Source organism: Indicator indicator, chromosome 11 (genome assembly GCF_027791375.1).
Source record: "Indicator indicator isolate 239-I01 chromosome 11, UM_Iind_1.1, whole genome shotgun sequence".
Classification (NCBI taxonomy): Eukaryota; Metazoa; Chordata; class Aves; order Piciformes; family Indicatoridae; genus Indicator; species Indicator indicator.
In genome coordinates, this window is record NC_072020.1 from 3,214,866 (window position 1) to 3,228,452 (window position 13,587).

Genomic DNA, 13,587 nt, shown 5'->3' on the forward strand with positions numbered 1-13,587 from the left:
TGGAATAGGCCAAGGGGCAAAGGATGGAAACTCCAGCACAGGAGGTTCCACCTCAACATGAGGAGGAACTTCTTCACTGTGAGGCTCACAGAGCACTGGAACAGGCTGCCCAGAGAGGTTGTGGAGTCTCCTGCTCTGGAGCCTTTCCAGCCCTGTCTGGATGTGTTCCTGTGTGCCCTGTGCTGGATTCTCTGGTCCTGCTCTGACAGGGGGGTTGGACTGGATGATCTTTGGAGATCCCTTCCAACCCCTAACATCCTGTGAGCCTGTGATAGGAAATCCCACCTGAAAATAAGGGAAAACACCTTTCCTGGGAGAGTGGCAGAGCAGTGGAGCAGGCTGCCCAGGGAGGCTGTGGTGTCTCCTTTTCTGGAGAGAGTCAACACCCACCTGGAAGCAATCCTGTGCTACCTGCTCTAGGAGAACCTGCTTTAGCAGGGAGGTTTGGACTAGATTATCTCTCTCCAAGCCCTACCCTTCTGAGATTTAAGCACCATGGATGATTTACATAGGGCACAAGCCAGGGAAATGCTGCTATGTGAATGTGAGATTGATCTGTCCCATCTGAAAGCTCCCTGTAGGGTCCCCAGAAGCCTGCTTAGGGCCTTTATCACAACAGCATATGAAGATCTGGCATGTGAATGAGCCTCAGGGGCTGGGAGGGGCTGGCAAATGCTTTGTTAATAAGGTAGCCCAGAAATAAATCATTGCCTGGTTCTGTTGCATGGGACCCTGGAGTGCCACCAACGTGTCAAGGTAAGAGAGCAGGGAAATTTTTCATGGGAAAGAAAGGAAGTGATGCAGGACTGATGGGACTGCAAGGAGTAGCATGAGCTGAGAAACAGGGCCAGGAGAGGAGGGAGGCAGTCCCCCAGCCCTTCATCCCCTCTTCTCTGGCTACAGCTCTGTAAGTGGCTGTGGATGAAACCCAGATGTAATTACACAGAGTGATGGTGCTGTGCTCTGGCTGAGAGAGTGCCTGCCTTTTCCTTCTAAATAGGGTCCCTGCTCTGTAATTAATTGTAAATACTCTTTATCAGCTGTACCAGCTGGATGGTACAGAAGATGATTGTTAGGGACTCCTGGAAAGAAACAGAGAAGGCTCTGAGGAGACATTTCCATTGTTCTTTGCTGCTCAGAGTACATCTTTATTTGAGCTTGCTGGCAAACAGGGCCAGGATGAAGCCTCCCAACAGTGGCATGCAAACCCCTTGTGCCCTTGGCACTGGCAGCTGATCCAGTGCCAATCCAAATGTGAGCGCTGCTCAACAGCAGCAAGGTGAGAACTCTCTCCAGCCCATGTTCATCCACTCATGATGTATGAGGCTTGTCAGGGGCCTCTGCTTTTCCTCAGTAGAGGTCCCAGCACAGCTTTGTGGAGCATCATCTGTGCTGGACTTATTCTGGTCTGGACAGGACCTGCATCTCCTGCCCTCCGTCGCTCTTGTCTCGGAGAGTGGCCCCCAGCCTTCGTGTCCTTCTTTCCCTAAAGAGAATAAGGAATGGTCAGAATTCAACCAGCTGGCAATAAGAAGTCAGTGTAGGGGTTGTGTTTGTGTGTTCCCTCCCTTGTGAGGGGGGACTCAGAGGGTCAGCAAAGGAGCAGTACTCGAAAGGGGGGCAGAGGCGGCTGCTGAAGAGGCAGTAGATGAGGGGGTTGATGGCACTGTTCAGAGCTGGCAGGTTCTGGATGATCACAGAGGCATAGAAACGCTCTTTGGTCTCAGGCAGTACGTTGAAGTTGTCCAGGATGTCAAAAAGAAAGTAAGGGCTCCAGCAGAGAACAAAGGCTGCAAGAGAGACACCGAGAGTTAGATCATAGAATCATAGAATCAGTCAGGGTTAGAAAGGACCACAAGGATCATCCAGTTCCAACCCCCCTGCCATGGGCAGGGACACCTCACACTACATCAGCCTGGCCAGAGCCTCATCCAGCCTGGATGCAAACACCTCCAGGGATGGAGCCTCAACCACCTCCCTGGACAACCCATTCCAGGCTCTCACCACTCTCATGGGGAAGAACTTCTTCCTCACGTCCAGTCTGAATCTCCCCACTTCCAGCTTTGTTCCATTCCCCCCAGTCCTGTCACTACCTGATATCCTAAAAAGTCCCTCCCCAGCTTTCTTGTAGGCCCCTTCAGATCCTGGAAGGCCACAAGAAGGTCACCTTGGAGCCTTCTCTTCTCCAGACTGAACAGCCCCAACTGTCTAGCTGTCTAGGGAGGCAGTCACACACAAGCAGAGGCTTTCTGAACACAAAATATTTGTTCATGCAAAAAAAAAAAAAAAAGGTAAATATTTCTGTCTGTTCAGGGCCTTATTTAAGAGAATAGTTACTAGGTTGTGCTTTTATTTGCCTTTATTTTCATTTTAATGCCCATAAAGTATATTGTGTGTGCCCCTCTAAGTGTTTGGAGTGCTCCCTCTAGACACGTGGAGGCACTTTTGAACACTCCACAACACATAAAGGGTAAATAGGTACCCAGTTAAAGCATCATCAGTTACAGTGAAGCACTCTTTTAATGGTCCCTGGGGTGAGCAGCCAATCTAAATGTACACACTATCAAAGCACCACTGCCTGTCACAGCTACCTGTTAAAACAGGGCTCTCAGCCACCCAGGAGCAAGAAATGACACCTCCACCCCACCCCTGGGCAGAGCAGCAGTGGCCTCTGGCTAATTGGAGGTGCTGTGTGCATGTGGAGTGTGCTGGAAGACTAATTCCTGTAGCACAATCTGAGAGGAGAATCTGGGGAAGGGAAGAGAAGGGAAGGGAAGAGAAGGGAAGGGAAGAGAAGAGGGAAGGGAAGAGGGAAGGGAAGAGAAGGGGGAAGGGAAGAGAAGGGAAGGGAAGAGAAGAGGGAAGGGAAGAGGGAAGGGAAGAGAAGGGGGAAGGGAAGAGAAGAGGGAAGGGAAGAGGGAAGGGAAGAGAAGGGGGAAGGGAAGAGAAGAAGGAAGAGAAGAGGGAAGAGAAGAGGGAAGGGAAGAGAAGAAGGAAGAGAAGAGGGAAGAGGGAAGGGAAGAGAAGGGGGAAGGGAAGAGAAGGGGGAAGGGAAAAGAAGGGGGAAGGGAAGAGAAGGGGGAAGGGAAGAGAAGAGAGAAGGGAAGGGAAGAGGGAAGGGAAGAGAAGAGGGAAGAGGGAAGGGAAGAGAAGAGGGAAGAGAAGAAGGAAGAGAAGGGGGAAGGGAAGAGAAGGGGGAAGGGAAGAGAAGGGGGAAGGGAAGAGAAGGGGGAAGGGAAGGGAAGAGGGAAGGGAAGAGAAGGGAAGGGAAGAGAAGAGGGAAGGGAAGAGGGAAGGGAAGAGAAGGGGGAAGGGAAGAGAAGAAGGAAGAGAAGAGGGAAGGGAAGAGAAGAGGGAAGGGAAGAGAAGAAGGAAGAGAAGAGGGAAGAGGGAAGGGAAGAGAAGGGGGAAGGGAAAAGAAGGGGGAAGGGAAGAGAAGGGGGAAGGGAAGAGAAGGGGGAAGGGAAGAGAAGAGAGAAGGGAAGGGAAGAGGGAAGGGAAGAGAAGAGGGAAGGGAAGAGAAGAGGGAAGAGGGAAGGGAAGAGAAGAGGGAAGAGAAGAAGGAAGAGAAGAGGGAAGAGGGAAGGGAAGAGAAGGGGGAAGGGAAGAGAAGGGGGAAGGGAAGAGAAGGGGGAAGGGAAGGGAAGGGAAGAGGGAAGGGAAGAGAAGAGGGAAGGGAAGAGAAGAGGGAAGAGGGAAGGGAAGAGAAGAGGGAAGAGGGAAGGGAAGAGAAGAGGGAAGGGAAGGGTGCATGGTTCATAGCCCCTGATTTGCTCAGAGGTGGTGGAAAGAAAAAAGCCACAGATCTACCTTTACTTGTGTGTCCCTCACAAATATCTAAGGGCATTTACAAAGGCTTTTGAGGCAAGGTTTAGAATCAAAGATTGATAGAAGTGTTTGGGGAGGGAAGAGACAGAATCACAGAACGGTCTGGGTTGGAAGGGACCTCCAAAGGTCATCCTGTCCAACCCCCTCTGCAGTAAGCAGGGACATCCTCCACTGGATCAGGTTGCCCAGAGATCAAGCACACACTTTAAGATCAAGTCTAACCACTAGCTCAACATTGCCAGGTTACCACTAAACCCTGTCCTTCAGCACCATGCCTCCATGCCTTTTAAATCCCTCCAGGGGTGGTGACTCCACCATCTCCTTGGGCAGCCTGTTCCAGTGCTTGATAACCTTTCCTGTTTCTACAACCGTTTACATAGCACTGCTGGGACAGTTCACTCAGCTAAGGCCTGGAGGAGAGCAACTGAAGGAGCTGGGGATGGTTAGTTTGGAGAAGAGGAGACCTCATTGCTGTCTACAACTACCTGAAAGGATGTTGTAGAGAGGCTGCTGCTGGTCTCTTCTCCCAGGTAATTGGTGGTAGAACAAGAGGGAATGGCCTCAAGCTGCCACTGGGGAGGTTTAGACTGGACAGAAGGAAACATTTTTTCCCAGCAAGAGTGGTCAGGGATTGGAATGAGCTGCCCAGGGAGGTGGTGGAGTCCCCAAGCCTGGATGTGTTTAAGGTGGTTTGGATGTGGTGCTTGGGGCTCTGGTTTAGGGGTGACCCTTGTAGAGTAGGGTTCTGTGTTGGACCTGGTGATACTGAGGGTCTGTTCCAACCTGAATGTTTCTGTGATTCTGCAAGCTTTAGGTGCCAGGCTTAGAAGGGTACAAGTACCTGTGAAGTCAGACACATGGTCTCTCCCTGACCCGAAGGAGACACCAGAGTGACCTCATGCTTGCTTTCTTGCCACATTAATCAGGATTGCTTCCTTGGCAGTTAGTTGAGTGCTCACTGAATGTGCAAGGAAGAGGTAAACTCCCTTCTTGTTGGGTAGATGTATTCCCTTCTTGTTGGGTAGATGTATTCCCTTCTTGTTGGGTAGATGTATTCCCTTCTTGTTTGGTAGATTTAAGCAAAGTGGCAGTGCCTGTGACAGGCACCACCACCACCACAGCCATAGAGTGTCAGCCTGTGGATAATAGCATGGCGCCTGCAGAGCTTGAAGGGGCTTTAAAGAATTCCATGAGTGCTAGGTACTGTAATGTGTTTGGAGATCAAGAGGTGCTGGGTGCCTCAACATTACCAAGGTCCAGCTGAGCTCCTCCAATGGAATGGTGCAGCATTGGCAGCTGTTTCTGACAAACACCTTCTCTCATTGCCATACAGAAAAGTTCAGGCTCAGGGAATCTATTTTGGGGCTTCTAAAAAGCATGACTCACACCAGCCTCTCTCCTGTCTGCAGATGTCTACCTCTAAACTGTGAGCTGAGCACCCCTGTAGCAGCTATTATCACCATGGCATCCCATCTGAATTTTGTGTAGCACTGGGGAGGGAAGCATTCTCTTTTTTCAGTGCCAGGGGATGACTACCAGCCCTTGGGAGTAAATAGCTTTGGTCTCCTTCCTGCCTGTCTCTGGCAGCTAACCACAAGCCCTCTGTGATGCTGCCTTTATTCACTGAGCTAGAATGTCAGCCTCCTAATTCTGTCAAGATAATGTCATCTCCCTGGGAGACAGAGGACACCTGCACTGAGTCATCTGCTGCCCAGCTGGGAAAGGAGGGCTGGTTCTTCCCAACTCAGCAGTCAACACACTTCTGACATCTTACTCAGTTGCTCTGCATCCCCCTCCTCTGCCTTGCACTGCCCCAGCACCTAACATGCTGTGCAGAGTCTGAGCCTAAAAGACCTGTCCAGGATGGATGGGAAGGAGACCATAGAATGGTTTGGGCTGGAAGGGACCTGTAGACTTAGACCAAGTCCAACCCTGCAGTTAGCAGGGACATCTTCAACTAGATCAGGTTGCTCAGAGCCCCATCCAACCTGACCTGGAATGTTTCCAGGTCCCACCTCTCTGGTCAACCTGTGCAGTGTTTCACCACACCCCCTGTAAAAAATGCCTTCCTTCTATCTAGTCTAAATCTTCCCTCTTTTAGCTTAAAACCTTTGTTCCTTTTAGGCACTATCCCTCTTTTGTTTATGCCCAGGAGAAGCTGCTCACATAATTGCATTTGAGCCTTATGTCAGATGCCTAAAATAGGAGCTTGCCAGCCAGAGGAGAGGGGAAGGACAAGGTCAGAAGGCAAGTCAGGGGGTCTAAGTGAAGTTCACTCTCTGAGCCATCTGCTGCACTTTATCTGCTGAGGACAGAGATGGCTGATGAAGACCAGCAACCTAGCATCAGCATCCTCCCCCTGTCCAGCAGCCAGGGAGCTTTTCACTTACCAAGGACAATTACAATGCTGTACTTGATGGCTTTCACCTTCGCCCTGGATAGGAACCCACGGCTGGTGTAGCCAGCACAGGTTTTGCCACCTGGAGAAAGAACAGTTCAGGTAGTAAAAGAACAGCATGGATGTGCCAGGAAACACAGTGATCCAATGCCCATCCTTCCCTGGGGCCAGCAGGGGACTCAGTAGTTCCTGAAATCAGGAGACTTGCAAACCTGCTCAAGTCAGGCAGTCGGAACATGAGCCACCCTAAACCAGGAGGGAACACAAGCAGAAGAGATCTTCCTGAGGAGCTGTGGCAGTTGGGTATTCATAGAATCACAGAATGCTTTGGGTTGGAAGGGATCTTAAGGATCATCTAGTTCCAGCTGCTCTGCCATGGACAAAGATGCCTCCTACTAGAGGAGGTTGCTCAAGGCCCTATCCGTACTAGTTTTGAACATTTCCAGTGCTGGAGACTCCACAACTTTTCTGGCCAAGTTTTTCCTGTGTCTCACCACCCTCATGGAGAAAATTCTTCTCCTAATCTCTATACATAGCTTCTTCCAATTTGAATCCAGTCATTCTTGACCTGTCACTACATGCCTTTGTAACAAGTCCCTCTACAGCTATCCTGGAAGCCTCCTTCAAATGGCAGAAGGCTGCTCTAAGATCTCCCTGCAGCCCTCTCTTCTCCAGGTTTAACAAGCCCCAACTCTCTCAGCCTGTCTTCATAGCAGAAGTGTTCAAACACTCTGACCATTTTCATGGGCCTCCTCTGGACCCAGCCCAAAAGTCCCATGTCCTTCTTGCGTTGGGGGCTTCAGAGCTGGCCACAAGACTCCAGCTGGGATCCTGCTAGCATGGAGCAGAGGGGCAGAATCCCCTCCCTCAACCTGCTGGCCATGCTTCTTGTGATGCAGCCCAGCATACACTTGGCTTCCTGGCCTGCAAACACACATTGCCAGCTTGTGTTGAGCCTCTCATCTACCAACACTCCCAAGTCCTTCCTCTCAGGCCTGCTCTCTCTCCATTCTCCACCCAGCCTGTATTTGTGCTTGGGATTGCCCTGACCCAGGTGCTGCACCTTGCCCTTGACTTTATTGAACTTCCTCAGGATGGTGTTGGCCCAGGTCCCTCTGAATGGCATCCCTTCCCTCCAGCATCCCTCCCTATTCCTGACACTCAACACTGAATCAGGAAAATCCCTCCCTTGTGTGCCAAGCTGTATCAGCCTAATAAGATCCATGTGCCCAGATGCAACCAGAGGGGTGTCACAGGAGACATTGTCTGAAAACAACCCAGCAGCTGTAGATAAGAGGAGAGAAGAGAAGCAGCAATCTGGCAGAACAGACTACCTGCCTCACTTCTAACTGGATTCCAGTCCCAGGGATCTTTTGGTGTTTTTGTTTTTGTTTTTTTTTTTTTTTTCCCAAATCTACCTATTCCACTCTCTTAATCTCTTTTTGATGCTTTGGATAATCAGTCACACAGTTTACTCTCCCTGTTGACTCAAGTAATGAAATCTGACATGCTGTTAGGCTGGCTTGGCAGAGATGAAGTGTGGCTCGAATTGAGAGGCAAATCCTATTCAGCCTGACATCAAGGCTGGTTGATCTCATTCTCTCTGAAGCCTCACTAAACGTCTTGGAGAGTTCAGGTTGTGTATTTGAGTCACAGCAGCAGCATGCTGGCAATAATATGCCTGATTTCATTAGCAATGGCAATTTTCTGTTCCTGGTGCTGGCTCAGAATCAGGGAGTTCACCACATTGAACACACCAGAAGGCCATCTTTTTATCAAAGCACCTTCACATTCTTGTAGTCCAAGCTTCAGGGCTGGAATTTTGGTTGATGTAATCAACCCTGGCATGGGGAAAGGGGGTTGGATCTAGGTGATCTTCCAACACAACCCATTTGATGAATCTGTGAATTGGAAACAACTCTGTGCACACAACTTTTTGCATCTCTTGTGCAAACATCATGGCAAGGCTGTGGAATTGGTAAGGAGGAGAAAAAAAGAAAAGTAAATAATTTTTTTATGGACCTTGCTAGCAGTGACATATCCCAACTAGAATCTTGAAATCAATCTGTACTTGTTATTACAGGAAATCACTTGCTGGCTTAGACAGGAGAATACTGGAATTACATCCTGGGCTGCATCAAAAGCAGCATGGCCAGAGATGGAGAGAAGGGATTCTGCCACTTCATCTGTTCTGGTGAGTACTACTCTGGAAGCCTCAACACAGGAAGCACATGGACCTGCTGGAGCAGGGCCAGAGGAGGGCCAAGAAAATGCTCAGGGGGCTGGAGCAGCTCTGCTGTGAGGACAGGCTGAGGGAGCTGGGGGTGTGCAGCCTGGAGAAGAGAAGGCTCCAGGGAGACCTAATAGCAGCCTGCCAGGACCTGAAGAGGGCTACAGGAAGGCTGCAGAGGAACTGTTTGCAAAGGCCTGGAATGACAGGATGAGGGACAGTGGTTTGGAATGAGAGAAGAGCAGATTGAGATTGGATATTAAGGACCAGTTCTGTACCATGAGGCTGGTGGAACACTGCAACAGGTTGCCCAGGGAGGTAGATGAGGCCCCATTCAAGGTGAGGCTGGACAGAGCTCTGAGCAACCTGATCTAGTGGAGGATGTCCCTGCTGACTGCAGGGGGGTTGGGTCTAGATGAGCTTTGGAGGCATCCTATCCCTACAAGCATTCTAGGTCAGGCTGGATGAGGCTCTGAGCAACCTGATCTAGTGGAGGATGTCCTTGCTGACTGCAGGGGGGTTGGACTGGATGACCTCTAAAGTTCCCTTCCAACCCAAACCATTCTGTGATTCTAAGAGCAGCTAATACTGACCAGTCCTGCTTTATCTTCCCAGAGGAAAAGTCTTAGATTATAGTTGACAGCTCTCAGGCTATGGCATATGGATATCTATCTGCAGCATCATTGATAGGACCCTTCCTCTTGTGATGCTGCTGCTTTCAGGCAAGTACCAGCAGCTTCCTCCCCACAGGTTGGTGTGTTTCCACTCACCCCTTGGCTGCACTAACTGCTTGTGTCCTCTTAAAGTTGTGTTGCAAACCCCATTAGTGCAAATGAACACTAATCTTCAGAGCTGTCAGGAAAGGCAGCTGACAAAGTGAGGGGGTTGAAATGATTGCTGCCCAGATTCTTTGCCAGGCTGCAGCAGAGCAGCCCAGAAATGTTTTATGGTCTTGGGGTGGAAAGCTTAGCTCATTTTCTGGCTTTCTATAGCCAGGGATTTCTGATCTTGACCAAAGTCCAGGCTTGCAAGGTCATATGAAAACACAGGAGGGGGAAAAAAAACTAACCCAAAAAACTTATTTAAGCATCTTCTAGTACAAAAACTATTCTGGAAATGGGAAAAGTTCTAGGAATAGGGACTCTGAGTTCTATGATGTAGAAGAAAGTCTTGAAGGAGTAACTACAGAACCCCCACTGCTGTGACAGGGGCCCAATATCATAGAATTCTTAGGGTTGGAAGGAACCTCAAGGATCATCCAGTTCCAACCCCCCTGCCATGGGCAGGGACACCTCACACTACAGCAGGTTGCTCACAGCCACATCCAGCCTGACCTTAAAAACCTCCAGGGATGAGGCTTCCACCACCTCCCTGGGCAACCTGTGCCAGTGTCTCACCACCCTCATGGGGAAGAATTTCTTCCTCATGTCCAGTCTGAATCTCCCCATTTCATTTTTGTTCCATTCCCCCCAGTCCTATCACTACCTGACACCCTAAAAAGTCCCTCCCCAGCTTTCTTGTAGCCCCCTTCAGATACTGCAAGGCCACAAGAAGGTCACCTCAGAGCCTTCTCTTCTCCAGACTGAACAACCCCAACTCTCTCAGTCTGTCCTCATAGGAGAGGAGCTCCAGCCCTCTGCTCATCCTGGTGGCCCTTCTCTGGACACCTTCCAGCACCTCCAGATCCCTCTTGTAACAGAGGCTCCAGACCTGGATGCAGTACTCCAGGTGGGGTCTCACCAGAGCTGAGCAGAGGGGGAGAATCACCTCCCTTGACCTGCTGGCCACACTTCTCCTGATGCAGCCCAGGCTCTGGTTGGCTTTCTGGGCTGCAAGTGCACACTGACAGCTCCTGTTGAGCTTCTCATCCCCCAGCACCCCCAAGTCCTTTTCTTCAGAGCTGCTCTCCCTCCCCAGCCTGTATCAGTGCCTGGGATTGCCCCGACCCAGCTGCAGGACCTTCCACTTGGTCTTGTCCAATTTGACAGCAGATATCCAGGAGCTCCTGGATTTAAGGGAACAGGTGGGATTTGAATCAGGAGGCTGGAGATGTGTGCTGAGACTCACCAGGGCAGCTGGATAAGATGACAGCCTGAGCTTTGCTCTTCACCCAGATGGTTCGAATCACGATGGAGTATATGACACTGCAGAAGGGAGAGAGGCACAGAAAGTTTGACTGACATCCCAACTCATTTCTGCTCCTGCAGTGTCCTCATTCTGCATGCAAGGAGCTCAGGGAGATGATGGGACTTCAGAGGAATAATGTTAATAGTAGTAAAAATAATAATAGTAGTCCTGAGGTGTTTGCAGCCAGGCTGGATGAGGCTCTGGCCAGCCTGATCTAGTGTGAGGTGTCCCTGCCCATGGCAGGGGGGTTGGAACTGGATGATCCTTGTGGTCCCTTCCAACCCTGACTGATTCCATGATAATAGTAATAATAATTAATAATTATAGTAATGATAACAACAGTAGTCAATCAAATATTACTCTCTGCTTTTCAGACACAGACCTGAAGAGCTTTCCCCATTGAAATCATTATCACTGCCCTGACCTTGCAGATGTCAAATCAGAGATGCAGAGGAATGCAGTGAGCTGGCCAAGACCCTGCAGGCTCAGGGGTTCACTGGGGACTCTGGGGCCAACTCTGCCTAGGGGGACATTTCTTCCCTGTACAGGGATGTGCTTGTGGGCTTGAGAGCTGTAAGAAGGACACTGAAGTAGAGGAAGCAAAAGCATGGACCTGCTTTGACTGTGTGCACACTTGTGATTTGGTGTTGCTCTGTGGGCATGGAGCTGACTGGTGAAGAGGTCCTCTGGGGAGCCATGAGAGATGCAGTTCAGTACCTTAGTGCTCACTTTCAGATCTCAAGGTCCTGGGGATGAAACTGAGGAGGGCAGAAGCATCAGGTAGATGGGAAGGATTCAGAGCACAATTTGCATGTTCAGAGGGCAAGGTGCATGGATTTCTGATGGGAAAGATGAAAAGATGCCATAGTCCCCAATCCCTTGGGTAGTTATGACCTTTCTCTAGGTGATAACAAGCCTGGAATTCAATTTATTTAATACAGAACAGGCAAAAATTATTCCTTTGAGCTGTTTGAACTCACATCCTGGATGTGCTGAAACCTTTTCAGCAGTTTACAGGGAGAGGAAAGAAAAAAATAGGAGGCCTTGCTCTGTCTGCCTTTTTCCTCCTGCAAGCATTTGTAATGTGCAGCTCAAATCACTAAGCAACAGCACACTTCTGAGTGATGTTTTCCTTCCTGCTAAGGAAGACAAAATTAATTTCAGAATATTCCAGCTAATGCCCTTAGGTTGCCATGTTTTCCTGTTGCAAAAACTAAGCAGCATGGCAGGAGCTGCTGTGTGCTGCTTGCAGTACCCCACAGTGGTCAGGGGACTGGGGGGGAGAGCTGGAACAGCCTGACCATTATAGACAGAAGGAAGGAATTTTTTCCAGTGAAGGTGAGGAAACACTGCTCCAGGTTTCCCAGGGAGCTGGGAGATGCCCAGGGAGGTAGATGAGGCCCCATCCCTGGAGACATTCAAGGTGAGGCTGGGCAGGGCTCTGAGCAACCTGATCTGGTGGAGGATGTTCCTGCTGACTGCAGGGGGGTTGGTCTGGATGAGCTTTGGAGGTATCCTATCCCTACAAGCATTCCAGGTCAGGCTGGATGAGGCTCTGAGCAACCTGATCTAGTGGAGGATGTCCTTGCTGACTGCAGGGGGGGTTGGACTGGATGACCTCTAAAGTTCCCTTCCAAGCCAAACCATTCTGTGATTGATTCCCCTAAACCTTAGTGATCAATCTAAGGGAAAAAACTGCAACTAAGGAGATTACTTCAGAGTGTTTTATAGAGATAAAAACATGTCTTGCTATCAGGTGATTTATTTTTATTATCAGAAGACTCATTACTCTTGCCAGAGCTTTCAGACTGATATATTGAGCCTTTCCTAGTGGCCTCAATTCCTAGACACACTTGCAAAAGCGGCAGTTGTGTGCCTTGGAGGTTCCCATTCTGTGGAAGAGTCATCTGGTTGCAAGGCTCAAGAGGTGAGGACTGGAACTGGAAGGTGCAGGCTGGGCTGTGCAGTAGAGGATTAGAATGCCTGCCCCATGAGGGCTTGGCTTGCATCTGCCATGGGCTCCAGCTTGCCCTCCTTAATCCCTTCAAAGGTGCAGCATGGCTCCAGGCTGGCTTGAACAGTTTCTTTTTATCTCCTGGCTTTTCAACAAGCTGTTTGTTGGTGCACTTGAGGGTTCCTTTGTACTTTGTGGGACAGTGGTGGAAAATTATAATGTCATGGAGCACATGCCCTGTGAGGAGAGGCTGAGAGCCCTGGGGCTGTTCAGTCTGGAGAAGAGAAGGCTGAGAGGGGATCTGATCAATGTCTATCAATAGCTGAGGGCTGGGGGTCAAGAGCGAGGGGACAGGCTCTGCTCACTTGCACCCTGGGATAGGACAAGGGGCAATGGATGGAAACTCCAGCACAGGAGGTTCCACCTCAACATGAGGAGGAACTTCTTCACTGTGAGGCTCACAGAGCACTGGAACAGGCTGCCCAGAGAGGTTGTGGAGTCTCCTCCTCTGGAGTCTTTCAAGCCCCATCTGGATGTGTTCCTGTGTGCCCTGTGCTGGATTCTCTGGTCCTGTTCTGGCAGGGGGTTGGACTGGATGATCTTTGGAGGTCCCTTCCAACCCCTAACATCCTGTGAGCCTGATTTCTCCTTTAATTGTCCCAATGAATAAGAATGGATTATAACTGATGCTATAATTAGGACCTCAGGGTATTGGTGGACACCAAGTTTACCATGAGCCAGCAGTGTTCCCTTATGGCCAAAAAGACCAAGGGTATTCTGAGGTGCATTAAGAAGACTGTGACCAGCAGGTTGAGGGAGGTTCTTCTCCCGCTTTATTCTCCACATCTGGAGTACTCCATCTAGCAGAAGCTCTCCAGTTCAAGAGGGACAGGGAGCTACTGAAGAGAGCCCAATGGAGCGTTACAAAGGTGATGAGGAGACACTGGAACATCTCTCTTATGAGGAAAGGCTGAGAGGCCTGGGGCTGCTTAGATTGAAAAGGCTAAGAGGGGATCTTATCAATGCTTATTGCTAGCTAAAAGACAAGTG

At 49.9% G+C, this 13,587-nt stretch overlaps 1 protein-coding gene across 1 annotated transcript in view; it reads right to left on the minus strand.

Annotated features, from left to right (window-relative positions):
* Nucleotides 1-1,398: 1,398 nt before the first annotated feature.
* NPSR1 (neuropeptide S receptor 1) overlaps nucleotides 1,399-13,587 on the minus strand; it is a 77,511-nt gene continuing 65,322 nt past the window's right edge. Inside the window, exons 6-9 of the mRNA XM_054384954.1 lie at nucleotides 10,524-10,600; nucleotides 6,219-6,308; nucleotides 1,610-1,790; nucleotides 1,399-1,486 (exon numbers count right to left, since the gene is read on the minus strand). Of these exons, the coding sequence (XP_054240929.1) occupies nucleotides 1,399-1,486; nucleotides 1,610-1,790; nucleotides 6,219-6,308; nucleotides 10,524-10,600 (436 nt within the window). The remainder of the gene's footprint in view (nucleotides 1,487-1,609; nucleotides 1,791-6,218; nucleotides 6,309-10,523; nucleotides 10,601-13,587) is intronic.